We start from the raw sequence: 26,328 nt of genomic DNA on the forward strand, positions 1-26,328 counted from the left end.
GTGTGTGTGTGTGTGTGTGTGTGTGTGTGTGTGTGTGTGTGTGTGTGTGTGTGTGTGTGTGTGTGTGTGTGTGTGTGTGTGTGTGTGTGTAGGCCAAGTCCCTGGCTTCCTCTCTCTCCACCAGACAGCTGTTGAGGGTTTGCCGCCGTCTCTCCCAGTACCCCGAGGAGAGCGTAGAGTACGCCGTCAACAAGGCCTGCCTCTCCAGGTACACACACACACACACACACACACACACACACACACACACACACACACACACACACACACACACAGTGTTCCAATACCCATCCTACCATGCTATTAAGTATCTCTGAATACATAGTACGGAAGAGGCAGTATGCTTTTTGCGCTAATCTGCCCCACTATCCTCTGCGTAGCCGAAGATAAGTCATACCTACGAGGCCCGTGATTGGCTGCACTACAGGTGTGCTAATCTGTGAAATCAACTGTAGTAAGTCCCAATTGGATGCATTGCATACTGTGTGCAATAGTACATACTTTGTAAGAGCAGCTGCAGTACGTAGTAAAAGTAAAAAGAAAAAATATGCGATTCGGAACGCAGCCACAGACTCTAATATCAGCAACATCGTCAACACAGGTGTGGCTCATGTCACTACTTATGTGCACTCTATGTGTGCCATGTATGGCTAGGAGATCAAACTAGTATCTACTAGTTCTACCTGTGCACAAATGTGTGTGTGTGTGTGTTATGTCCAGGTTCCTGCCCAGCCTGGCCCGTGCCTCCCTCCAGAAGAGTCTCTCCGACTGTTTCATCCAGAAGTCCCCAGAGCCGGCTGGATCCAGAGCCAACCTCGGCTGTAAGAGTCGCCCACTTCAACTCACCTGTCTCTCACTGATCAGTCGGCCAATGTCTCTCAAGCACCTGCTTGAGGTTTCTTTCTCATCTCAAATGATTGAAGTTATGCGCATTTCTTCATTATCGCTTGATGCAAAACAACAATTCACGTGATGACATGACTTTCGCCAATCACTTGTACTCACATACACAAACGCACACGCGCATGCGCACACACACAGAGGCTGTCAGTGCCATTGAGGGCCGCTGTGTGGGTCCCCTCAGGTGCGGTGGAGGACGGTGTGCTGACCATTGGCAGTGTGTCCGCTCCCATCTTCAGCCCCGGGGAGAAGATGAAGGTCCCCGACGTTCTCTTCTACGACAACGAGCAGGTGAGCGTAGAAGCTCGCTACGGCCGTCTATTAACGTCCCTGATCCACAGCCCCACCAACATAGAGTTGGGTTGCTTGCTGTCGTCACGGCAGTTCCACCAGTCACATGACCGAACTCAGTTTCTAGGGCGGTGTCGACCTTTTTCCCAAAATAGGGGCCGGCTTCGTGTCTGAGACACTCTGTTCCCTCTCTGATTGAAATAGTTAATTATATAGCTTTTTTTTAATATAACTAAATTACTGTATTTAGTGATGTATTTATTAACTCACCATACTATTCCTTAGTCGTTTGACGGACAAGGGAGCTCGGGTGGAATGAGAAATTGCATGGTTGTGACATTTCCCCCCCCCCCCCCCGGGGGGGTGGAAGGGCGACGTCTCTGATGGGCGGTCCTCGTACGCTCACCGCCGTCCCACAGGACGCCAGTCTTAGTCTGCCGCCAAAACCCCCGCCGCCGGCCCTGCCAATCAACTCCAGTGCTGCAGAGGGCCAGACGTGTGGACGGATATATAAACCTGGCCCCTGGAGTCTGGGAGGGAGGGAGGGAGGGAGAGAGGCAGAGGGAGCAAGATTGAGGCAGAGATGGGGCACAGTCAAAGGGGTGGAATTATTTTTACCGCCTGGCCCATTTCTGGGTGACCTGTTTTTAGTTGTTTACGCAGAGACATCCTGGATGCAAACTGTACGAGAAAGAAGCAGAATAAGCAGTTCCTAGTTTCTGCTTAGCCCCAAACCAGATGTTGTGTCACTGAAAGTTACCTTCAGAGAGGGAGTTGGCCCATTTCTGTATTTATTTATTTTATTTCAGCACATTGGCCATGTAGGCCAGGAACAAATGTACCAGGTCCCTCTCAAACTGCAACCGATTAAAAGTGTTTGTCAGCCGGTACATGAACAACGATTGGTTGTCTCCGCAGCACATGATGGTGATGGAGGACATGCTGAAAGACTTCCTGCTAGGGGAACACCTTCTATTGGTCGGAAACCAGGTGAGTGGGCGGAGCCTTGTCATTTAAAACCCTTTATTCTCCTGATTTAGAATTTGAATAAAATGTCCTTCGGTCTCTAGGAAGAGCAAAATTCTGAAATTCCCCATGTGGGACTGAACATGTGTAATAATAATAGAAACCCCTAATGAATAGGATGGATTTGAGTGTTGTCCTGCTTCTATTTTTGTATCGCGTAAGAGGGCATCGGCTGAGGTTAGCACATACAGCAGGCTGCCCCTCTCTAGAAAGTCTTTAGCAGGCTTGTGGAAGTAGGCCACTGCTGACAGCCTGCATGGGGAGAGGAGGAAGGTTATGAAACGAGGTCTGCTCGCCCACATTTCACCCCCCCCCCTTCCCTCGGCCTCTAGCGCAGCTGACTGGGTGGAGGGGGTGGGGGTCTGGTCCCCCATCCAAGGGGGCGCACCCCCCCCTTCTCCTGGCTATTAAGGGCCTGTTGAGGCGGGAGAGGGGTGGAGGTGTCCTGTACTCACTTTAGGTGTTTGTGTGTGTGCGTATGCATGCATGCGTGCGTGCATGCATGCTTGTGGCGAAACCCACTTGCGTGGTCCTCTGTCTCGTGAGTGTTGAGTGGGGGTCCATGTGTGGGTGGCGTGCAGTGGCCAGGGGGGGCTGTCACAGCGGTCAGTCGATGGACAAACAAACAGGCTGACAGAGGGACGGACTGGCCGGCAGGTAAACAGACCGACGGGGCGCAAAGACAGACGGTCAGCAGCTGTCTCCCTGGTGGCCGTCTCCATCGGGGAACGAGTGGGAGCCCGTCTCCTGTCAGAACGCCAGTCTGTCAGCGGCCCGCTAGAAGCATCAGCGCCACACCGCCTCTGGCTGAACGGGCGCCGCGGCAACAAGCCCAGCCGTGCGGTTCCATTTAGTGCCGATTCAGTTGCATTCGAGTGTCACCGTTGAACCAAGTGTGTGTGTGTGTGTGTGTGTGTGTGTGTGTGTGTGTGTGTGTGTGTGTGTGTGTGTGTGTGTGTTTGCAGGGCGTGGGCAAAAACAAAGTGGTTGACCGCTTCCTGCATCTCCTGAATCGTCCCAGGGAGTACCTGCAGCTCCACAGGTACAACAGAACCCCCCCCCCCCCTTCCGCTAACACGACACACTTGCACACAAAATGACCACTGCAAAAGTGAGAAATCAAATATAAACCAAGGAAAAGTGCAAGAGTTATAGCAGGTATTTTAGTGCTGCTCTTTTGTGTGGTCGAAGGTACATCTACACCGACAGATGGCTAACACCAGCGCAGCAGTTGATGTTGATGAGGGTTAGGCAATTCATAAAAAAAATATACATAAATAACATTTACTATCCCAAGTTTCTGTAGGTTGTCACCACTGGTCGTTACCATGGTGATAACACACACCCCCCCCCCTCTCCTTCTTCGAACCCTCACAATTGGTATTAATCCCATCGTGTTTGACTTTTAACTGAAACATGGGGTTGTTGCTGCTGTGTTCACACTGAGCCCTTCTTGTTTTCTGTGCTTGTGAAACACATGCATACTTAGTCAGTGACCCATCAACATCCCCCATCCACCCTAGTCAGTAGATCGCATGCCTGGCTGAGGTAATGGTGTCTGCAGTCATTTTCTCCTTTTATACACATGAAGTAGATCATCACCTATAATAGGGGCTTTGCCATTTACGGGCAATATGAAGAGGCCTCTCTTTGATGAGACGCACAGTCTCGCTATGTGGCTGTGGTGTTTGTGTTGTTGTTGTTGCTGTAGCGTTAGGCTATTCAGAATAAACAACCGCCTGCTCAGCAGCACCAAGAACATGTTGACGTGCTGTAGCTACGTAGTGATTCAGAAATATGATGTGCTGAATTTAATCGGAGACAAAGACTTTACAGACACCAGGATGAAATGTTAACGGCCCCACATTGTTGAATGAAGTTCAGGACTTGACATAGGGGTGTGGTGGACTGTGGTATGAATTGTACCCCATATCAACAATGCACTTTTTATTCTCGATAAAATACTGGTTTACCTGTTAATCTCTCAATCTGACCACAAGACCGAATCTACATAAACTCAAAACAATCAGTTGGGCAGGAGAGGGAAAATGTGAAAAAAAAAAAAAATATCTATACACATAAAACAAACGTGCATGTCGTGTGTATACGTGACGTGTGGCATGTCCAGCATAAAGGATAAGCCTTGAATCTGTCCACATGGAACGTTTGCATCCTAGGCTTTAAATCACAGGCACTGATTGTGAATATTGACCCCTGTGCAATGAAATGACCCTCTAACACCCGTCATTCCGTGGTGCATGATTGGTGGTCTTCACCAGGCGGCATCAAGCAGACAGGACAGCAATTTAATTCCCCCCCCTCCCCCCCGCCCGTCTCTCTCCTTAGTTAAATGAGGGAGTCGGATAAGATGAGCAAGCGTCCATCTAACATTCAATCTATGCTGGCTGTAGGAAGGATTTGTCGATGTCGTGCCTTGCCCCCCCCCCAAGGAAGAGGACTGCAGGGAGTGAGGCTCCAGTTCCTGCATTCTGCTTCTTAGTTGGCCTCTAAACATCTGGACGTATGCACACATGGACGCCTAGTTCCGTTTATTTGTGTATGGGGGGGGGGATCGTAGGGTGTGGGGGGGGGGGGGATCGTAGGGTGTGGGGGGGGGGGGGGATCGTAGGGTGTGTGGGCGGGGGGGGGGGGGGGGGGTGGGCGGGGGGCGGGGGGGGGGGGGATCGTAGGGTGTGTGGGCGGGGGGGGGGGGGGGTGGGGCGGGGGGGGGGGGGGGGGCTGTGGCCTGTTTAGAGGCTAATATTAGCACCGGGTGAAGAAAGAATTTGGATCAGCACAGCGTGGCCCCAGGGGGTCCCGTGATGGCGGGCGGCCTACAGAGATGTGGCTCAGAATAAGAGAAAAGAGAGAGAGAGACCTTGGCCAGCAGTCTGAGTTAACTGGGGCATCCCCCCCCCCGCCCCGTCCCGCCCTCTCTACCAGGCTCTGCTCTGCTAGTTTAGTTTACGATGAGTATTAGAAGTCCCCTATTTTACCACAAGGTGTGATGTGGATTAGCCGTTACGATCCATATCACAATCGGCCCAGTAGTGGCATCATACGTGTGTGTGTGTGTGTGTGTGTGGGGGTCCACCCAGATGTATGAATGATAGATCAGGCTACTCAAGTACCAAGGATTTTAACCAGCGGGTAGGCTGGTCTATCCCATCGTACATCTGGTTGCACAGGCCCACGTGTGATGTCACTAGAGGGTAAATTGTGAAAGGCTTGTAATTGCTAATCAATAGCGCTATGGTCAAACAAAGGAAATATCGGTCGGCTGAAATTCGACAAACTCAACGATCAATCGATCAGGCTCATGTAAGTGGTGTTCTGAGGAAGTCAGTGGGTTTCAGATCCACTCATGATCCGAGACACCAGTCGAGCCACAGACGCCACGCAGAGCTTATCATGTTTGATATAATGGGATCAAATGGATAACGCTAAGATGCTTGCCAAAGTGCCAAGTCTGATGCGTTCATATTTTATCAAAGCCTTTCGGGAGTTAAGCAGGCAAGTTGATTAAGCGTCGCGGACAACATAAATGCCAACCGTTTTCATAATACCTGCGACTTATTTGACATGGTGTAATTAAGTTTGGAGCGGAGTAAATGTTCAGTAAGTCGATCTTACTGAACATTTACTTAACAGTCATCTTTAGGTTGGGCATGTTCTCAATGTGGTATAGTCTATTAAACAAAATGCGTATTATAACAGAAACTAAGGGGCCTTGAATATTATTTTGGTATAACACAGGTTTGTCAAACACAGGTTACAGAGATGATTACCAAGACTTCTGAAGTTCCTTTTTTGTGCCGAATCCATTTTGTTTTTGTTTTCTTTGTACGCGTAACCCTTGTCGTTGTCCCCCAAACAACCGTCTTAGGGTGTGAAAGGATTGCAGTGTCTGACCCCTGCAAATGTGATCTACTTCCAGAGACACCACGGTCCAGACTCTCACCATGCAGACGTCTGTCCGGGACGGCATCATCGTGTACGACGACTCGCCGCTGGTCAGTTAGCAACAACCCACAAACGCTGCTGTGATAAAAAGGACCATCTCCGAACTATTAAAACCTAACACTGTTTGTTGGTTGACCAGCGGTCATTCTGCGTTCTCTGCGTTCCCGTAACGGTGTGATACCCTTTGCTTTGCGTCAGCCCCATTTCGCCTTTAGCCAGAAACCGGTTGTCATGGAGGAGTAGATATTGTGTGAGGCCGGCAACATTGGGAAAATAACGTGATGCGGGAGCAAGCGAAGGAGGATAAAAGGGAGGGGGAGATGGAGGGTGAGATATGACCTAGTTTTTGAAGTTATTCCAAGTCACTCCTCTGACATTTACTGTGGATGTCATCGGAATAGGACTCGCATAAGCCAGAGAGCTTGAACGATTTCTCTGCATACTCTCTCGCTCTCCCTTCACTCTCTCCCCCTCCCGCTCTCCCCTCCCGTCTGCTTTGCATATTTGTACTCCTGGACGGAAGACGGATACAATTTGCACGGAGCAAATAGGATACGCTTCTCCCTCTGTCTCTTCTCCACCGGGCTGTTCTTACTGAGGCCTCAGCGCGTCAAATGAGGACAGAGTTGCACACCTCCCCACTGTCTTTGTTCTCCTCCTGCTCTCATTCACTATGTACTCTACGGTCGTTTTTCCCGTTTCCCGCTGTTTCTTTCTCTCGCTCTCGTTCCGTCTCTGGCTCATTAGCTAATCAACCCTGGTGTCCCATGGGCATCTATCATCGAAATTATCCGGAGCCATTATACCCCTGCGATCCCTAGAAAACTAGTTCACGGTTTCTTCTTCGGTGGTACTGGTGGGAGCGAGTATAGTTATAATAAGACCCCTTTAGTAAAAAGAGCTCTAAAACATATTGGTCCATCTGTGTCGATGATGGCGATGTCAGGCCATCTGCTTACGACTGATAGATGGGTGGTTGTGATTCAAAATAAAAGGTTGCTTTTTTTATAGAGAGAGAGAGAGAGAGAGAGAGAGAGAGAGAGAGCACAGTTTGGAAACAAATGGAGCCATAGCCTATGTGGTTAGCGGGTTGTGTCTTAGGTTGTTTATGTGTTGCTAGGTGAAAGCGGCAAAGCTGGGCCACATCCTGGTGATCGACGAGGCTGACAAGGCGCCGACCAACGTCACATGCATCCTGAAGGCCCTGGTGGAGAGCGGCGAGATGATCCTGGCCGATGGGCGCAGAATCGTCTCAGGTACACACACACATGGACGCACACACAGAGTCGCACATACATGGAAGCCCACACACACACACACACACATAGACGCGCACACACACACACATAGACGCACACGCACACACTAAACGCACACACGTAGATGCACACACATGCACACATGCATGCACACGAAGACACACATAAACAGGGAGACACAGACACCGAGACGTGTCCCCCGACAGGGTTTGGACAGGAGGGAAAGGTGTGGAGCCATTAGGTAGATGCTGAAGAGATTAGATGTCCCCCAGGACAAGCACATGCAGTGGCAGCATGGGAACCTGGGGTCCTGAAGGATTAGGATAAAAGCCTTTATGGACAGGAACCAATAGATCTGCACGCACACACAGACGCACACACACCGACACACACACCCACACACACACACACACACACACACACATAGACATACACATACACACACACACAGACACACAGACACACAGAGACTGATCAACTAGCTAAAGACAGCCTCTTACCGAAGGAATGTAAACACAGGCCATCTGGCGGTGGACATCAGCGAAGCTGTTAGGACTCTTACTTTGCGCACTTCCACGCCAGAGTGCTCAGGTTGGATAGTAAAAATAAAAATAACATGTAAGAGGAGGGACAAGTTGGATGTGGGGGTTTGATGTAAAGTGGCTGGGGTTCAACTTTCCATCAGCCTGGAAGCTGTAGCGGTAGGGAAGCAGGGATCCAGGTGGTAATCAAGAGGGTTATTTCTGCGCAGTGAGAGAGAATGAGATTGAGCCTGTTGCCAAATTGTTGATGGCAAATTACATACATGGTTAAAAATAAAGTCTATCTTTAACTCTGATTGCCATTTGATTAACTACAAATTGCTATTCAACTTATTGGTTTTGTGTTGAAGTACACAATTGGGTTTAGTGTATATTACTTATGTTTATCTTTGATTTGAGTAAGAAGCTTTGTACCACAATAAGGATTATTTTGTGGATACTAGGCTCGTTCTTTGGTAGTCAGTACTGAATCCAATTTATTTTATTGGGTTTACTGTGGTGTCGACAAGCGTGTCTTTTAAAGGTGACATGTTATACCACCAGGTGTGAGTGTGATTAGCCATTACAGGCCGTTTTGAAAATCTGCCTCTTCTGACATCACTAGTGAGTGTGTCCACCTGGATGTATGACGGAGAGGTGAGAAACGTTTGCTACAGTCCACTGGGTCGGCTGGCAGACTGATCTATCCAGCACCATCTAGGTGGACACGCCCACTTGTGATGTCAGAAGAGGCAGATTTTCAAAACGGCTTATAATGGCTGATCAAACTCACACCTGGTGGTATAATAGGTAACCTTTAAAGAAGACCATGTACCATAAGTCAAGCTTCTGAAAAAGATTTCCATTTGGTACATGAAACCAAATTTCATGTTTGTGCATCCTTCTGTCCCATCTTGTAGACCCGCGTGAGGTCCAGGCGAGGCCCAATGTCATCCCCATGCACCCAGACTTCAGGATGCTAGTCCTGGCCAACCGGCCGGGCTTCCCCTTCCTGGGGAACGACTTCTTTGGCTCTCTAGGTAATACGCCCACCCATGCACGTTCACAAGTCACATCGCCCATACCGTGTGTCCCTAAAGAAGCTACAGCTAACAAAGAGTGTTGGATGTCATTGTAATGTAGAATAGAATGAAAAAGCCCAAGGGAAATCTTTTTTGCCTCTTTCTCAGTCCAATCCCGTGTAAATATGTTTTTTTTCATATTTGTGCACAAAAGAGTCTACAAAAGGATTTGTTAGACCCATTCTCTCCTGGGAGGTAATGCTTATCGTAATTGTCTGCCCAGGAGACTCAGGGCAGCGACCGGTCACCAGCAAAGCCCCTCTTTAACTCAACTCATCTCCACACTGAGCAATGTAGTAGTAGAGTTAGTTGTGGCCAAAGCCCCCAAGAAAGAGTCGATGTTGGTGACCCACTGTGTCTCCCAATATCAGTGCCCTTCTCTAGAGGGCAAGGTCATCCCCTGATGGTCGACCCCCCCTAACCCCCCAGCAGTTCTTTGCTCTGGGGCTTTGGCCAAGCTCACACCAATACAAACGGGATCCACTCGATGCTTGGACATCAAGCCTGCTTCGCCTGCTGTTCGTCAATCTAGGGGATTTTGGGGGGGGGAAGCTATGAAGCCTGCGTCGCTAGGCAACCGGTGCCTGGGAGGGGAAGGCAATAAGCAGAGTGTGTGTGTGTGTGTGTGTGTGTGTGTGTGTGTGTGTGTGTGTGTGTGTGTGTGGGGGGAACTGACGACTTACTTGTGGATTGGCCTCACATGTTCAGGGGACATCTTCAGCTGCCACGCCGTTGACAACCCCAAGCCACAGGCGGAGCTGGCCATGCTGAGGCAGTACGGCCCGCAGGTGCCCGAGGCCACCCTCCAGAAGCTGGTGGCGGCCTTCGGGGAGCTGCGCTCCATGGCCGACCAGGGCACCATCACCTACCCCTACTCCACCAGGGAGGTGGTCAACATCGTCAAGCACTTGCAGGTAAACACGACGCGGAAGTGTGCACGTTCCGGCACAAGGGTGTCTGTTCCACGGCGGGTGTTGAGTCCAAGTCAAACTGCATTGCATTGGGAGATGCGATATGTTTGCATCCATTTAGCCACAAAGTACAGTCGTGCTACCTATACGCTCTATGGGCTTCCCTATAGGCTGCAACACTTTGATTGTACTTGTTTTGGGGTCCGCAGTTGCTTATTTCCACCTTGCTTCATCTGAGGCAAGACGGCCTCCTAGCTTCACCACGGACAACTTTCAACCACCCAGACATGATGGTCTTTCCCGTCTGTTTGTGCACCATTATCAACGTAAACGGGCATAGTGAAAAGGCGATGAGGACGAGCACATGTATAGAGCGTGAATTCTCCCTCTACTGGCGACTGCTATGAAACTGACAGCATGTGAAAATCGGGATGTGTAACTAATCGCAAATCAAATATTATAAATATATCAAATATTTTGATACATATAGATATTTTCTCACTGATCTTGGTGTACTAGCTGTTATGTAGTTATAATTAAATACATATAGAGAGATATATTCTTCTTAGATTAAGAAGAGCAAGCGAGCCAGGACAGCAGCACTTTGGGTGAGGGGAACACAGAGAGAGAAAGAGGGAGCAGATCATAGATCAATAATATGAGGCATGCCGTCTAACCTGTACGCTAGATTTCCCCAAAGGCCTCCCACCTCCCGCCATCAATCACCAGGTAGATGGGGATGGGAGATTGGGTGGGGTTGTTATAGATCGGCCGCCTGGGCAGCACACACCAGCTCATTTAGCGGTAAGTGGAAATAGCCGACACTTTTTCTCTGTGTCTGTGTGTGTGTGTGTGTGTGTGTGTGTGTGTGTGTGTGTGTGTGTGTGTGTGTGTGTGTGTGTGTGTGTGTGTGTGTGTGTGTGTGTGTGTGTGTGTGTGTGTGTGTGTGGAGATTTAGGGGGCTGCCAGAGGGCCTGTAACTATCATATCACATGTGGGCAGTGGGCACATGCACAAGTTTGTCACCGCAACCCCCCCCCCCCCCGGATCAATAGAGTTCAATCTTCCCCTGATGTGATTCCAAGCCGTAACTATTGCCCATGTAGTAGTGGTCCTCAATGGAGCACGATTTATCCATGACATTATGTCATCTTGTAGAGGGTACATGTGCTGTTGTTCGTCTTATAGATCATATTTAGTGGCGGACATTATTAACTGTGGCTTCTGCTTATCGCAGCACAGTAGGTACGGGATATCCAAAATTATGAGCCTAACTTTGACCCTTCTCAATAGTAATAGGGCTCTATTCCTACTGTCACTCTCTGTCGCCGTCTGTCTTTCTCTCATAATACATTTTCCTCCAAATTGGCCCTTTGGTCATGATAATGGATCATCATAAGCACGCATGTGAGGACACCAGCGGCTGAAGGCATTTTTTGTGGGAGAAGGCTCTCAGGAGTGATTGAGAGAAACAGCAGGCTGTGATGGAGCTTCAGGCCCGAGGAGAGCGAGCCCTAGAGAATGAATGAGCCCGCTTTAAGGATCCCTTTATTCCACACTGACTTCCCCTGCTGATGCCCGGCACCAGCCACAAAATCACTCCCGTTTGTCATGGCATGACGCTAATTCACACACACACACACACACACACACACACACACACACACACACACACACACACACACACACACACACACACACACACACACACACACACACACACACACACACACACACACACACACACACACACACTGCTGTTGGCATTGTAAATGTTGTTAGCTCCCTCGCTGCTGCCACTCCCCTCCTTCACTCTCTATCTCCCTCTTTCTAAATCTGTTCTGTGTTGTTCATCCATCCTCTCCGTCTCCCTTCCCTTCCCCATTCTCCCCAATCCCTGTTCTTTTGTTCTGGGTCCGCCGTGTTCGTTGGCCTCTCCCCTCCTCTCTCTTTCCCTTCCCCTCTCTCACCCTCTTCCTGTTTGGTTCCTTTCTGCAGAAGTTCCCCGAGGAGGGCCTGGCCAACGTGGTGCGCAACGTCTTCGACTTTGACTCGTACAACAAGGACACGCGGGACGTCCTGATCGAGGCGCTGCACAAGCACGGCATCCCCATCGGAGCCAAGCCCACCTCCGTCAGCCTGGCCAAGGAGTAAGACCGAGACCGGCAGGAACACACACACACACACACACACACACACACACACACACACACACACACACACACACACACACACACACACACACACACACACACACACACACACACACACACACACACACACACACACACACACACAGAGACAGAGAGAGAGACAAACACAGAGAGACAAACACAGAACATGCCGTGCTTGATGTTGATCATTAACGCAGAACTGTTTAGGCGATCGTATTTCAGTCAAGCCGGTTTCCAAAGGGAGTTGATGAGAAAGGTGTGTAACGTGTTTTATGTAGCCAATACAGACACACAAACACTAACTATGGCTGGGGCTCCGGGGAGGATCATCGTTGGCCAGACCACCTGGCTCCATTACATACCTCATATGAACATATTCCTAATGGGAGATTCAAGGCCTCGAGGCCGCGAGGGGAAAGGTGCGTTCACTCACCCCTGATGTGTACTGCAGACTCATTCTACCTTTGGAGGACCCATGTGTTATTTCTAGGAGGAACTAGCTAGGTTGTTAACTGAAGGCAACGGTAATATTCCACTTCCAGGGAGTGATCAGTTCTGATCCAGGTTAGGTTTATAGAGAATTTAAACCACTCAAGATGAATTATTGTTCACATGTTAAAGGTCCCATGGTATGGAAATGTTCTCCATTAATATGGTTTCCCCCAGCCTGCCCATGGTCCCCAAGTGGGTAGATATTACGTTAGCTGTAAAACGAGCACTAGGTATCCTGCTCCATCTTGGAAAAATGAAAGCTCAGACGCTCAGATTTCGAATTGGGCCCCATATGTTGTCATAAGGGGCCAAGTTGCCTCCCCTGTCTCTGCCTTGCCCGCCCAGAGAATTTGGCCCACCAATGATCTAGGACCATGCAAGCGCCACATGTGAATACACACACTGTAACGCAAGTGTTGTACACTTCATTGTTATTTGGGTAACCGTTCTGCTGTTGGTGTAATGGCACATACAACGTTGGGTTCTCTGACGTCTCTGGTATTTCCACAACTCGTAGTGGGGGTTATCTCAGCCAACAGCGGCACGTTTGTGGAAAGCTCATTGTGGGACTGGCTCGTAATGGCTGTAATTATGCACCAAGGCTGAATTTCTTGAACGTACTGTATTAGGGGCCCACTAACAGCTATATAGAAGCATTCATAAATTAGCATGGCATGGGATCTTTAAGTTATTTTTAACGATTATAAAAGTAATGTATGGAATGTAATACCTAATTTTAACCTTTTAATTTGATTTTATGTTAACTAGTGATTATTGAATCAGTATCATTATTAAAAGGGCATTGGTTTGGCCAAAACATACCAAAACATGTGGCTTCAATGAAGTCTGCACAACTTGTGCCGGAATGTTCTCATCCTCTGTAGGATTACATTTCATACTGTAGGACGGTCCTCATGCAGGATTACATTGCATGAGGCAGGAAAGGACTGATTCAAGTCCCCTGATTATGTACAGATCTGTCTGTTGACAATAAAGGAAAATATTTGTTTCTTCCGTCTCCTGTGAATTTGTTTTAACTGTTTTAGAAATATCGCATTTATTGTATTCCTTGTGTGACCATGAACAGGGGAAGAAACAACTATTTTCCTTGAACAGTTAGGAATAAGATGATTTGTGACACTCTCCCATGCATCACCTGAAATAGACACTTTAATCCCCATATAAACGGTGTTTAATTCAGCCATCTGGATCTCCACGTATGAGATTGAGTGCATTACCCACCTCCGGTGATGAATCATCAACCAACCGATGGCCGTCTTGATTTCGAAATCCGGCTCTCGTTTTTTTATTATATTTATTTGTGCAAGGAGTATTTTTATTCGGGGCCGTCCAGAGTTCCTTCTTAATATCTTAGTGTTGCGGTTGTGCTTCATCCCTTGGCCCACCTGCTTGTGATAAACTTCTGGGGCGGGTGTCGAGCTGTGTTTCACAGGGAGGGACCGGTGCACACTGGGAGCCAGACACAACAAGCCGGGTCGGGAGTCGAGGCGTGCACACGCACACGCATACACTTACACATGTCTCCCACACCCATGAGCGAGATGTTCTTCAGTCTGCGGGTTCAATGGGAGTCTTTTCTGGACATTTTCCCGTGTGTGGAGGATACAAAAACAGGGCAGATTCCATCTGTAAACATTTAAAGGCGTCTGGAGTCCAAAAACAGTTCCTTGGTGAATTCGAATGCCGTGAGTGAAAGTTACTTTTTACGATTCGCTGAAAATAAACAAACCCGCTTGACTCGCGTCCTTGCGCTAAACAAAAAAAAACACAAGCAGGTTTTAAGTTACCATCTGCCTATCGTCCACTATTAAAACCCAACACACATGGACACGCACAGATGTGTAATCGCCTCATTCGACATGCGCCCGTGGCACAACTCTGCTGATGAGAATGATTGTCTACATGTGACAGGTTGCCCTTGCCAGAGGTCACCATGTCGGGCCACTGGACCATCAACCAGGGAGGAAACGCCCGCCGCAAGCTCCTCTGCCCCACCGAGACCCGGCAGATAGACGTGAAGGTAATTACAGTCAGATGGGGCCCGTACTCTGGACACGCCGGTGCACCTGTGAGCAGGCGCTGAGTGTAACTATCGGTGTCAGCGGGGCCACAAGTCGCACATTCATTAATGCATTTGGTCAAACACACCGGTGTCCTCAAGCCTCTCGGTCTAGTTTAGAAATAAATATGTGTATAAAAAAGTCAAATGCCGCGTTGCCTGCGCATGTCCCACATTATTGTCAACAATTAGCAGTTGTGGAGCCGGCCCCCACTCACCTGCTCCCGCCTTCCCTTCACCACTGACAAGCATCTTTCAAATGGTTGTCCACTATCCAAGCTTCTTCATCGCAACTCCCCACACATAACACAACCATACAGGTGCAGGCACAACCGAGACAATATACTAACTCCAACTCTATGTTGCACTTTATTGAAGACACTTCATCCAGATCATTCGTCATCTCCCTACTGTGAGTCCTCACTGTAAAATCCCAGTGTGTCCCGGCCCAAACCTTATCTACTTTATATGTACATTGTTATGTTCAGAGAGACCATGCTATGTACCATGCTCAGGTGTGTGTGTGTGTGTGTGTGTGTGTGTGTGTGTGTGTGTGTGTGTGTGTGTGTGTGTGTGTGTGTGTGTGTGTGTGTGTGTGTGTGTGTGTGTGTGTGTGTCAGGGGCCGGCGTATCTGCGGGTGCAGGGCTACCCCTGTGACAGGCAGGAGAGCCGGGCCTTGAGTTTCAGCGAGGAGAAGGCCCACTGGCACCTACCCATGAATGAGGTCAACATCATCTGTGACGTGGCCACCAAGGACGGTGAGCGCACGCCGCACACACATAGCTGTGAAATCAGTTTGTGTTCGGTTTCGTGTCAATTTCCAGGTTGATATGATAATAGCTGGAATGAGCGGACCAGATTTTGCAGTTCATACAAAATAAAGAAATACCTTTTGAGATGGAGCACTTTCACTTCAAGGACCCCATTGCTGTAATTTGAACATGTCTCTGTGACTGAAGAGTCCCAGTGTGTGAAACAAGCTCGAGGTCAAAGGCGATCACGGTGGTCGATCCAGTAACCGTCATTAAGCGCCATTCACTGCCATTCATGTGGAAAACGGCAGGACTTGCAAATGAATGGGCCGCGGTGATCCAACCGTTACTAAAATGCTGTTCTAATTACTCAACGTGACAGGAGAAAATCCACTTTCATACCATTTAAAAATTTGTATCACTTTTAAAAGTCCTCAAACAAAAAAAAATAAACGTTTGCCTTGCGTTACAACTATGTATGGGAAAGCTCACTGTGTGTTGCTTTGGGCTTATCACAACGTACCACTCGCTCTACACTGATGAACATGAAGCTGCCGGGATCTCGTCCTCACCCGTGCACCGTCTCCCCCTGTGCTCCAGACTCGCTGTACGTGGCCACGTGTAACCCCGTGTCGCTGTTCTCCATGAAGGAGCGCGGGGACACCGTCCACTGCATGGAGCTCTACGACGTCTTCCCCAGGACCATCAGCGGGGTCTGGCAGCCCTTCATCACCATCGCCCCCCTGGGAAGCCCCCTGGACGGCCAGGTGGTGCTGCATGAGGAGCAGGTTTGTGGAGCACACACGCGTGCACACACACAGGCTGAGGCGGTAGACACGTGCACGCCCACGCACAGACGCACGGAGGCACAGACACGTGCACACGTACAGACACATGCACGCGTAGAGACGCACGGAGGCACACACGTGCACACGTACAGACACATGCACGCGTACAGATGCACGGAGGCACAGACACGTGCACACGTCCGGAGGCACAGACACGTGCAAACGTACAGACACATGCACACGTACAGACGCACGGAGGCACAGACACGTGCACATGTACAGACACATGCACACCTACAGACACATGCACACGTACATACACGTGCACACGTACAAACAGAGGCACAGACACGTGCACACGTACAGACACATGCACATGTACAGAGGCACAGATACGTTCACACCTACAGAAGCATGCACACGTACAGACACAGATACATGTACGCATTCGGACAGACTGACACACACACAAACACTCGCACTGACAGAATAACCATCAGAGATGTACACACAGCACACATATAGAAACACACACAGTGTGCACACATACACACACACAAACAACACATTGCCAAGCAAGCTGCCAAGCAAGCATAGTCTGTGTGAGCAGATGAAATCCATAATATCAAAAGCCGTCTTGACTTCAGACCTCTTCACGCACACAAATAAGAATGCACACACAAGTGTGAATGTGTGCTTTTGTTTAAAGCCCGCTCTGCTCCCCATTTGAGTTGTCTCATAAAAAGCCTGATTAGGAGAGGACAGGGAGTGGAACGACATGAACAATGAATTCTAACAGCCCCCCCCGCCCGCCCCCTTCCTGAATAGTTCTACAGCTGGTGCATATTAGGCAAGAAGACGACTGCTAAAAATACCTTTAGCGAAATATGATGTTTCTTGTGAGAGGTCCAGACATCATACAGTTCAATCATGGGTCATCACTCTCCCAGGGGGAATGACAGCGATACACACGCACGCACGCGCACGCACACAGACACAAACACTCACAAACACACACATCAAAACTATGCAATGGCATACACACACACTCACACGAGGTTGGTCGATCACTCACCCGCATACACAAACACACACGCAAGTACGCACATCATTTTTGCAAGCTTAAATTAAACACCTGTTCTCATTGCCGTGGCCAAAAATGAATTGCATTTCCAAGTAAAGGAGTTCGGCCTACATTCATTTCCTGTTGGCCGCAGTCAATTCACCACATTCTTTATGCTGGGAAAACCCTTTTTCCTGTAATACACTACGGGAAAACCGACAGTTTCATGCCATCCATCTTCTCTTTGCATGACGATTGCTGAAGTTTGGATCAGCATGAGGGCATTCACATCATGGTCGATTTGTTTCTTCAAACCTAAATACAACCGTTTACCTCAAATGAGCCAAGTCACAGATTTGAAGGACCTTATTAGGACGTTGCTGCTCAATTTCAAATTACGATTTAAAATCTTTCAACACAAACCTGCCTACTAGGAGTTCCTTTATGAAAGATCAACTGTGTTTCTGTAACTGAGTCGGTAAACAGATTTGGCGAACATGTCAGAACCGCAAAGATGATTGACATCATTCGTCAACCCCCCCCCCCACACACGCACACGCACAAACACACACACACACACACACACACACTGCCGACAGTGTGTGTGAGAAGAGCCTCATTGCCTTCAAAGGACAACGTCTGTCAGAATGAAACATCACCCATCATAAGATGCATGCTCAAACGCACGCACGCACACACGCACACACACGCTGCATGTTCTGCACACATCCACAATTCCTCGAAGGCAGTGTCTATCGCAGAGCTCCAGAACCTTCTCTGTACGAGTTATCTCAGTCAGTTTGTGTGTCTGGAGTAGGGATGTGTCGGTCGCGACTGATTCGTTACAACGAACGAATCCCGAACGTGAACGACAAGAACTGGTTCCCCAAAACAAGAAGAACTGGTTCTTTGATTCTTTTTTTTTAACATAAACCAAACATATGGTCACGTAAATAAAATATACAAACGAACAGAGCTCCGTCTCCCCGCGACTTCCATTGATTGAGTCTACAACTTTCTCAAAGATTCAGCCAATGAGAGGTAGCAATGGTGTTGAAATGGCACCTGGGTAAACCAATGACAAGGCGGTACCGTCGAATATGCGCGCTTTCTCTGTCTGACGTTTCTTGGGTCATACCATTCGACTCATATATCCCCCTAAATTTTTTCAAAAATAGACTTGACCTCCATCTGTTTATTGGATAAACGCATTTCCCAATCCCAGGAGTCTTTGCTCCATTCTACGTCAATTTAAGAACAAACAAAGAAATTAAACTGCAGTTCGTATTTTTTATTTATGACCATGCAAGTTCTGTAATGCCTGAACAATGAAGAATTAAATGTAAAGTAAAATAAAATTATAAATGTAAAACCATGAATGAAATATAGAGAGTAAGCAAGTGGTATAAATATTGGTGGGACGTTCGACATACTATATAGCAGGCATCTCCAAATGGCGGACTGTGGTCTAGACGATCCTATCTGGACCCACGACCAATTAAAAAATTATAAATTTTTTTTTATTATTTTTAATTTTTTTTAAGATGTAATCTGACGTAACGAACGAATCAAAACGAACGAATCAAATAAACGAATCGTTATAGTGAACTGAACTGAAAGAACTAGTTCCCGGAAAAGAATCATTTTGCCCATCCCTAGTCTGGAGTGTGTGTGTTGCGTGTCAGAGACGGGAGCCGTAACCAAGGGGGAGGGAGGGATCGAGAGGAGGGGGTTTCGGGAGGGAGGGTTTAACACAAGCTCCTCCTGAGCTTCCTCTCATAAAAGACAGATGAAGATGAAGCTCAGTGCGTCATGACTGGGAGACTTGGCATGGAGATGCCGACCCACACGCACTCAAGCACACACACACACACACACACACACACACACACACACACACACACACACACACACACACACACACACACACACACACACACACACACTTAAATGTAGCCTTTATACTGCATATCTGAAATAAATGTTTTAAATGGAGCACCTTGTAAGATTTAAATAGTCCCACTAACGGTAAAAGGGGTCGTTTATCTCCATGGAGGCAGTTGCTATGTCTTCGAAGAGCCAGTCGTTACAATTATAAATAACGCTAACGACGATAGATAATGATGAACGGCCGTCGCTGGCTAGGCTCTGTTTACCGAGACGCGCCCCGTAAATCCGAGCGGTAATGTTGGCCGACAATGCGGCGGAGCTCTGCCTCGACTCAGCGGCGGCTGACCTTCTCTCGCGTCGTAAGGTAAACCACGGAGAGACGCGTCGCCGTTTCAACTTTGTGTGTGTCTGTGTACTCGCTGTGTAAACACGCGCAAGGGTCGTACACAGAGTACGAGTGATGTGCTTATGTAGTGAAGTTGTGTGCGACTCAGTGGCCGAACGAGTTTAAGATTGACTAGGGCCCCTCGTCTTTTCCATTTGTTTTCATAGTGTGAGCACATCCCTCCTTGCTGAGTTCAGCGGAAGATGAGCGCCATCTGGTGGCTGTACCAGAAATACACACGCACACGCACGCACGCACATTCTAGGTTCCAATTTGAAGTGTGTGTGTGTGTGTGTGTGTGTGTCATCCTTCCTGAAGAGTAACACGGTTCTGCACCTGGACCTGGGAAGCGGGGCGGTGCGCCGGCTGGTTCTGTCCCCGGACGCAGAGCCGCCCGTCACCAAGTCCTCCAACTGGTGGAGCAGCAGCAGCAAGGAGCAGCAGGTCAGAGGTCACACACACACACACACACACACACACACACACACACACACACACACACACACACACACACACACACACACACACACACACACACACACACACACACACACACAGCGAAAGGGAGGAGGTTAACACTTGGTTAACCTACATGTACTGCCTGTTCATAACACACACACATAGCACAGACACACACACACACACACTTTGATGTCCCCGTCAACACCCTGTTAACATTATTAACACACAAGTTATATTTACCTCCCTTCTGCCAGTTCCTTTTCCATCTCCATCTCCATGTGAAGTTATCTGCGTTTGTGTGAAAGACAAATTCAACACAAAATCAGCCTTGTCTTTTTTGGTGTTTCATTTAGTTTTCTGTGTCATTTTCAGGCAAGCTATAAGATGTGCCGTGAGTTCGCTCACAAAAATTGGCTTCTCTTCTTCAAGGAGGATGGGTAAGGAAACGTATAGTGTACTATTTGGTAGTACGTAGTACTACTTCTGTTTTATATTGTTATGAGATTGATGTAACTTACCTTCTGCGTGTGTGTGTGTGTGTGTGTGTGTGTTTTTGTGTCGGTGTCTGTGTCTGTATATGCATGTGTGTGTGTGTGTGTGTGTGTATGTGTGTCTGTCTATATTTGAATGTATGTGTGCACGTGTGCGTGCGAGGACGTGTGTTTGTGTGCGTTGCGTGTGTGTGTGTGTGTGTGACCATAGCAACCAGCTGGAGGTGCTGGACGTCCTGGAGGGCCAGGTACACTCCATCTCTCTGCCCATTAACCTGAAGGACGTGTACCTGGTGGCGGAGGAGCGCTGGCTGCTAACAGAGAGCAACAGCAACAAGTAGGAACATGTTGCCTGCGTGACTCTGTATATCCTTCTATCTATTCTATTCAATTCAATTCAATTGTATTCGTGTAACCCTTAATCACCATTACAGCCTCAAAGGGCTTAACAGGCCAAAAAACCTGACTCAAGCCCCCAAAAGGGCAAGAAAAACTCCCTTAATGATCAATAATCTATCTGTATGTATATCAATCTATCATTCATTCATTCCCTTGTTCTATCGTTACATCTATCGATCTATAATTCTATCTTTCTATTTATCTATCAATCTTAATATTTATCTTTCTATCTACCTTTTAAATATCTCCTGAAAACTCTTCATAGACTTTTGATAGCTGCTGCCCCTTCCTCTTTTTAAAATATTTAGTTCGATTTAAGATTTTTGTTTTAATTTGTATATTTTTCTTCTGTATTCAGTTTTTTCTGTTTGTTTTGATGATTACATTGTAATCATCATTATCCACCTGTCTTCACGCGGGCATGTGTGTATATATATTTGTATGTGCCTAGTTAAATGTATCAAAGCAGTGGTGGCTAGCATTGTGGTTGTGGTTTGACAGGAAGTTCCTCCTGACTAAGCCTATGCACATGGGAGCAGAGGACTCTGGCGTGTGTCAGCTGCACGCCATCAGCGAGGACGCCGTCAGCGCCGGTCACGGAGCCACCTCCGGTACGCCTCGCCCGCCGTGGACCCAGACCTTCTTTGGTTTTTATTCATTTAGGATTCATCAGTTTTCATTTGGCTTTAACAGAAAGTACCTGTTAATCAGTGCACTACATCCTGATACATTGGTTTTTCTTCAGTATTAATAATAACTATAGTAAATTGTATTCATGAACCACTTTTCATTCAAGATATCTCAAAGTGCTGTAGACTAGGGCTTGAACTATGAAAAATGCTAACTAAAAATAACTAAATGGCTTCCGATACAAGAAGAACTTTAGGCGCTGCCTTGAGTCCAGTGACTGTAGTTCCCTCCTGTGGGAAAAGAGGGCCTTCCAAAGCCTGGGGGACAGCAGAGCTAAACGCCTGGTCCTCCATGATGCCATAAAGCCTGAGAAGTGATCACAGCAGTACAGTGAAAATAATATGATGTATGATGGATTATTGTTACTGAGGTACCTTCTGCAATCCTTTGATCCCACTACCATGCATTCATACCATATGCTTTTGATGAAATTTCAAACAGCGGTCAGTTTGACAGTCAGTCAAATGTATATATTTTTTTCAGGTTGCTCATTCCCAGACATACAATTTCACAGCTTTACAAAGAGACATGAAAAAGTTATGTTCAACAGCAGCTGTTGATTTTCTTCAACAATTCCCTGGTCGCTGTGCAACACGAATCCCATGTATCCATGAATGAATGCTTTGCTTTTCCCAAGCAAGGGCAGCTGGATTCTGGGTTTCACAACTGTAGTTTGAGAGGGAATTCATTTAAAACAGTTAGCCGGAAGGTTCTGTTAGACTTCAGCCCGGGGAGGAAGCACGTTCCGGCTGATAAACATCTTGTGTACGAGTCACGCACGAGACTGTTGAGCAATGGATACTAAAAAGGAAAATCTAAAAGCAGCGTTAGCACAGGAACCTCCGGATTCTGAGGCCTCAGAGAGACTTGCTGTCAACATCGCTGCCAGGACACAAAGAGACATGCAGACAGAAAGATGGCTAACCCCTCCCCCCGGCCCCAAGATAACCGGCCACCAAGTCAACCCAGACCTTATCAAGTCACTACGAACCTTTCTCACCAACTCATTCTCCCACCACCGGGCCAGGCTGAAGGAGTTACAACGCCTCATACATTTAGTGTGTCGGATGCCCTGTGGTTGTGTCCAAACATGGGGAGGTGGCTTGACTAAATAAGAATTATTATTTAGTTTGTTCCTGCTGAGACAGGCCAGCCAGCTGGTGATCCCTCTATAGTATCAACCCTATACCCACACCAGTATAGATGAAACACGTACAATAACACTGGTTGGAAGTCCTCTGGGACACTGCTTATGGATGTCAGGTGTGTGTGTGTGTGTGTGTGTGTGTGTGTGTGTGTGTGTGTGTGTGTGTGTGTGTGTGTGTGTGTGTGTGTGTGTGTGTGTGTGTGTGTGTGTGTGTGTGTGTGTGTGTGTGTGTTCCGGCCTCCTCACCAGTGTATCCCCCTTCTCTCCCCTCTCCACCCCCCTGCCCCCACCCAGGCGAGGCGTGCGTGTGTGTGTGTGTGTGTGTGTGTGTTCCGGCCTCCTCACCAGTGTATCCCCCTTCTCTCCCCTCTCCGCCCCCTGCCCCCACCCAGGCGAGGCGTGTGTGTGTGTGTGTGTGTGTGTTCCGGCCTCCTCACCAGTGTATCCCCCTTCTCTCCCCTCTCCGCCCCCTGCCCCCACCCAGGCGAGGCGTGTGTGTGTGTGTGTGTGTGTGTGTGTGTGTGTGTGTTCCGGCCTCCTCACCAGTGTATCCCCCTTCTCTCCCCTCTCCGCCCCCCTGCCCCCCCCCAGGCGAGGCGTGCGTGCCCGACATGGTGTCGTCCGACCAGCTCCCCAACGAGAACCTGAGCGCCGCTCTGGGCCAGAGGATCGTCTCCCCCAACCGACTGGTGGCCGACGGGGGGTCCTACGCCCAGCTGGTGGTGGGCTTCCCTGACCTGATGGTGAGCACGGGGCCGCTGACGACAGTGGCAGTGTGATGATGTCACTTTTATGTCGTGTTTCTTATGGCGGCTCCTGATTACTGTCACCATTACTGAATCACCACTACTTCACGCTTGATGACAATGATTACTATGGTGGGCCTTATAATGTGGATGCCTGCACTAGGATTTTTGTCATCTTTTTAATACAATTTCTCTCTCTCTCTCTCTCTCTCTCTCTCTCTCTCTCTCTCTCTCTCTCTCTCTCTCTCTCTCTCTCTCTCTCTGTCTCTCTCTGCCCCCTATGCCTCTCTCTCTCTCTCTCTTCTCTCTCTCTCTCTCTCTCTCTCTCTCTCTCTCTCTCTCTGTCTCTCTCTGCCCCCTATGCCTCTCTCTCTCTCTCTCTCTCTCTCTCTCTCTCTCTCTCTCTCTCTCTCTCTCTCTCTCTCTCTCTCTCTCTCTCTCTCTCTCTCTCTCTCTCTCTCTCGCCCCCTATGCCTCTCTCTCTCCCTCCCTCTCTCTCTCCCCCATCCCCCTCTCTCTCTCTCTCTCTCTCTCTCTCTCTCTCTCTCTCTCTCTCTCTCTCTCTCTCTCTCCCCTATGCCTCTCTCCCTCCCTCTCTCTCCCCCATCCCTGTACACCTCGTTAGTCTCCTAACGAGGTGTACAGCTTCAAGAGGCCCGTGCACCTGTCGGACGTGAAGAGCGGCGAGGGTCTCTTCCTCCGGGGAGGAGGAGGAGGGGCCGGCCCTCGCACCAGCCCGGCCAAACGCAGCAACTGCATCGGCCTGCTCTCAGCCAATCAGGTGGTCCGAGCCCTCCCGCCCACCCGGGTGCCCCTGAAGGAGATCTTTCCCAAAGGTCAGAGGTTAGAGTCCCTCGGATGAGACGGCTTGCTAAAAACTCTTCCCATGCAATAACACTTCAATTACATAACACTTAAACATTGCACTTAAAAACATCATCATAAATCTGTTGATGTTCATTTTGGTGATAAACCTCAAAGGACACATGTCATTGTCAAGGATCCTTGAACTCATTCCCAGGCCTGAAGACCAACAGGTTGCACACATCACAGTGGATGTTTTGTATCTGGAAATAAGCCTCTGTCTTGGTTCATGCAACCATTCACTGGGATCTTCTTTAACCAACCACAGGTGGTTCCCTTGTTAACTCCCTGACTTCTATTTTGCCCTTCAGATGTCACCCCTCCCATGACAGCAGCCTACCTGGAGGTGACAGACCTGAACTCGAAGAAGCTCAAATATGTTCCAGTCCCAAGGTTAGCCCTCCACTTCCATGACACAATGTTTTATAGTCTCTGGGTGACACAAAATGGGCGTTAGCCCCATCGAGTGGCCAGAGCCGGTACTACATGCTCACCTCAGGCACTGTTAAAGTCATTAAAACTGTAACAAAGTTGGGGCCGCTGTATTACTTAATTGTGACTGTTGGCTACTAGTAGTTAGGTTAAGGTAGATGTTTAAATATCACATTCATACCAACATTTAGTGCATGGCTACAAAGTTGATGGTCCTGGTCAGATGGCTAACTAGATGGCCACTAACAGTTCTAAGAGATTGATTGTGACTTATGTCTTTCATTGTCAGGTACACTTATACATTTTTAGGAGCATTTGGTTTTATTTTGATTGTATTAGGTGACAATATTAAATGGTAGTGTAACGTATTACGCTGTTCAACAGAACATTCTTACTGGTGTCTCTTGTAGGAAGGCCTTGATATTGACTGCTGTTATGCTCCACAGGTCAACGTCTGCGTCGCCCTACACAAATTGGTTGTCTAAGGTGTCAGACTGTGACGTTGTCTTAGCCGCCCTGGGCTCTGGCAACGTAGTCACTGTTGACATGGGCGGGTGTGTCCGTCTGTGGGAGACGGGATTGGACAACCTGCAAAGGTCTTTGTTGGAATGGAGGAATATGATTGGCTCAGAGGACGGTCGGCCAATACAGGTAATTTAACTCAATGTGTACGATAAAAAATGTGTGCATTCGTATTTATTCTGTTTCATTTAAAATCACCTGCAGTTCTACTTCAGGCCACAGTGTAGCAGTATTGTTTCACAAATGGCTCCACAAACGCAGTACCTCAAGCAGACGGGATGTTTTTCCCGCTGTGGTCAGACACAAGCTACCCAAAACATTCCACATTTCATTCAAATAGGAATGTGTTCTTGCCCCCCTACCGTGTCTAGTGTGGGCGTCTCTGAATGAGGGTCCTTTGTGCCGCTGAGGTCATGGGTTTGACCCTGCTCTGGTCAGCACATTCAGACCAGTGTCCCGGGCCCTGGGTCCAGGGTGATGGAAATACCCCACACACACACACACACACACACACACACACACATCTATACATACACACACACACACACACACACACACACACACACACACACACACACACACACACACACACACACACACATCTATACATACACACACACACACACACACACACCTATATATCTATACAGACTCACACACACTTACATATATATATATACACACAGACACACACAGACATACACACACACACACACACACACACACACACACACACACACACACACACACACACACACACACACACACACACACACACACACACACACACACACACACACACACACACAAGACATAGACACAGAAACACACACACAAAGACAAACACACAAAAACACACACACACACAGACACACACAGATACACACACACACAAACACACACAGACCCACACATACACACACCAATACACACACACATACACACACACATACACAAGACAGGGTCTCTTGGAGCCATGTGGGCGCTGTCCAGATAG

General features: G+C 48.3%; 1 protein-coding gene across 3 annotated transcripts in view; it reads left to right on the forward strand.

Moving 5' to 3' along the window:
• Positions 1–26,328, forward strand: part of vwa8 (von Willebrand factor A domain containing 8) — a 43,859-nt gene that overhangs the window by 16,580 nt on the left and 951 nt on the right. For 2 of the 3 annotated variants that reach the window (XM_060039296.1, XM_060039297.1), the window contains 21 exons: positions 93–208; positions 721–821; positions 1,085–1,191; positions 2,110–2,181; positions 3,183–3,259; positions 6,155–6,230; positions 7,301–7,436; positions 8,881–9,000; positions 9,751–9,956; positions 11,952–12,103; positions 14,552–14,660; positions 15,320–15,458; positions 16,053–16,240; positions 19,897–20,022; positions 20,413–20,477; positions 20,743–20,868; positions 21,432–21,541; positions 23,359–23,510; positions 24,139–24,349; positions 24,689–24,770; positions 25,256–26,328. The exon at positions 25,256–26,328 is cut by the window's right edge and continues 951 nt beyond it. In XM_060039296.1, coding sequence (XP_059895279.1) covers positions 93–208; positions 721–821; positions 1,085–1,191; positions 2,110–2,181; positions 3,183–3,259; positions 6,155–6,230; positions 7,301–7,436; positions 8,881–9,000; positions 9,751–9,956; positions 11,952–12,103; positions 14,552–14,660; positions 15,320–15,458; positions 16,053–16,240; positions 19,897–20,022; positions 20,413–20,477; positions 20,743–20,868; positions 21,432–21,541; positions 23,359–23,510; positions 24,139–24,349; positions 24,689–24,770; positions 25,256–25,469 — 2,685 coding nt within the window. In that variant the 3' untranslated portion in view covers positions 25,470–26,328. Of the gene's footprint in view, positions 1–92; positions 209–720; positions 822–1,084; positions 1,192–2,109; positions 2,182–3,182; positions 3,260–6,154; positions 6,231–7,300; positions 7,437–8,880; positions 9,001–9,750; positions 9,957–11,951; positions 13,630–14,551; positions 14,661–15,319; positions 15,459–16,052; positions 16,241–19,896; positions 20,023–20,412; positions 20,478–20,742; positions 20,869–21,431; positions 21,542–23,358; positions 23,511–24,138; positions 24,350–24,688; positions 24,771–25,255 lie in introns of those variants that run through there. The other variant, XM_060039298.1, reaches the window with a different exon arrangement.

The sequence above is a fragment of the Gadus macrocephalus genome, chromosome 20, assembly GCF_031168955.1.
Source record: "Gadus macrocephalus chromosome 20, ASM3116895v1".
NCBI lineage: Eukaryota > Metazoa > Chordata > Actinopteri > Gadiformes > Gadidae > Gadus > Gadus macrocephalus.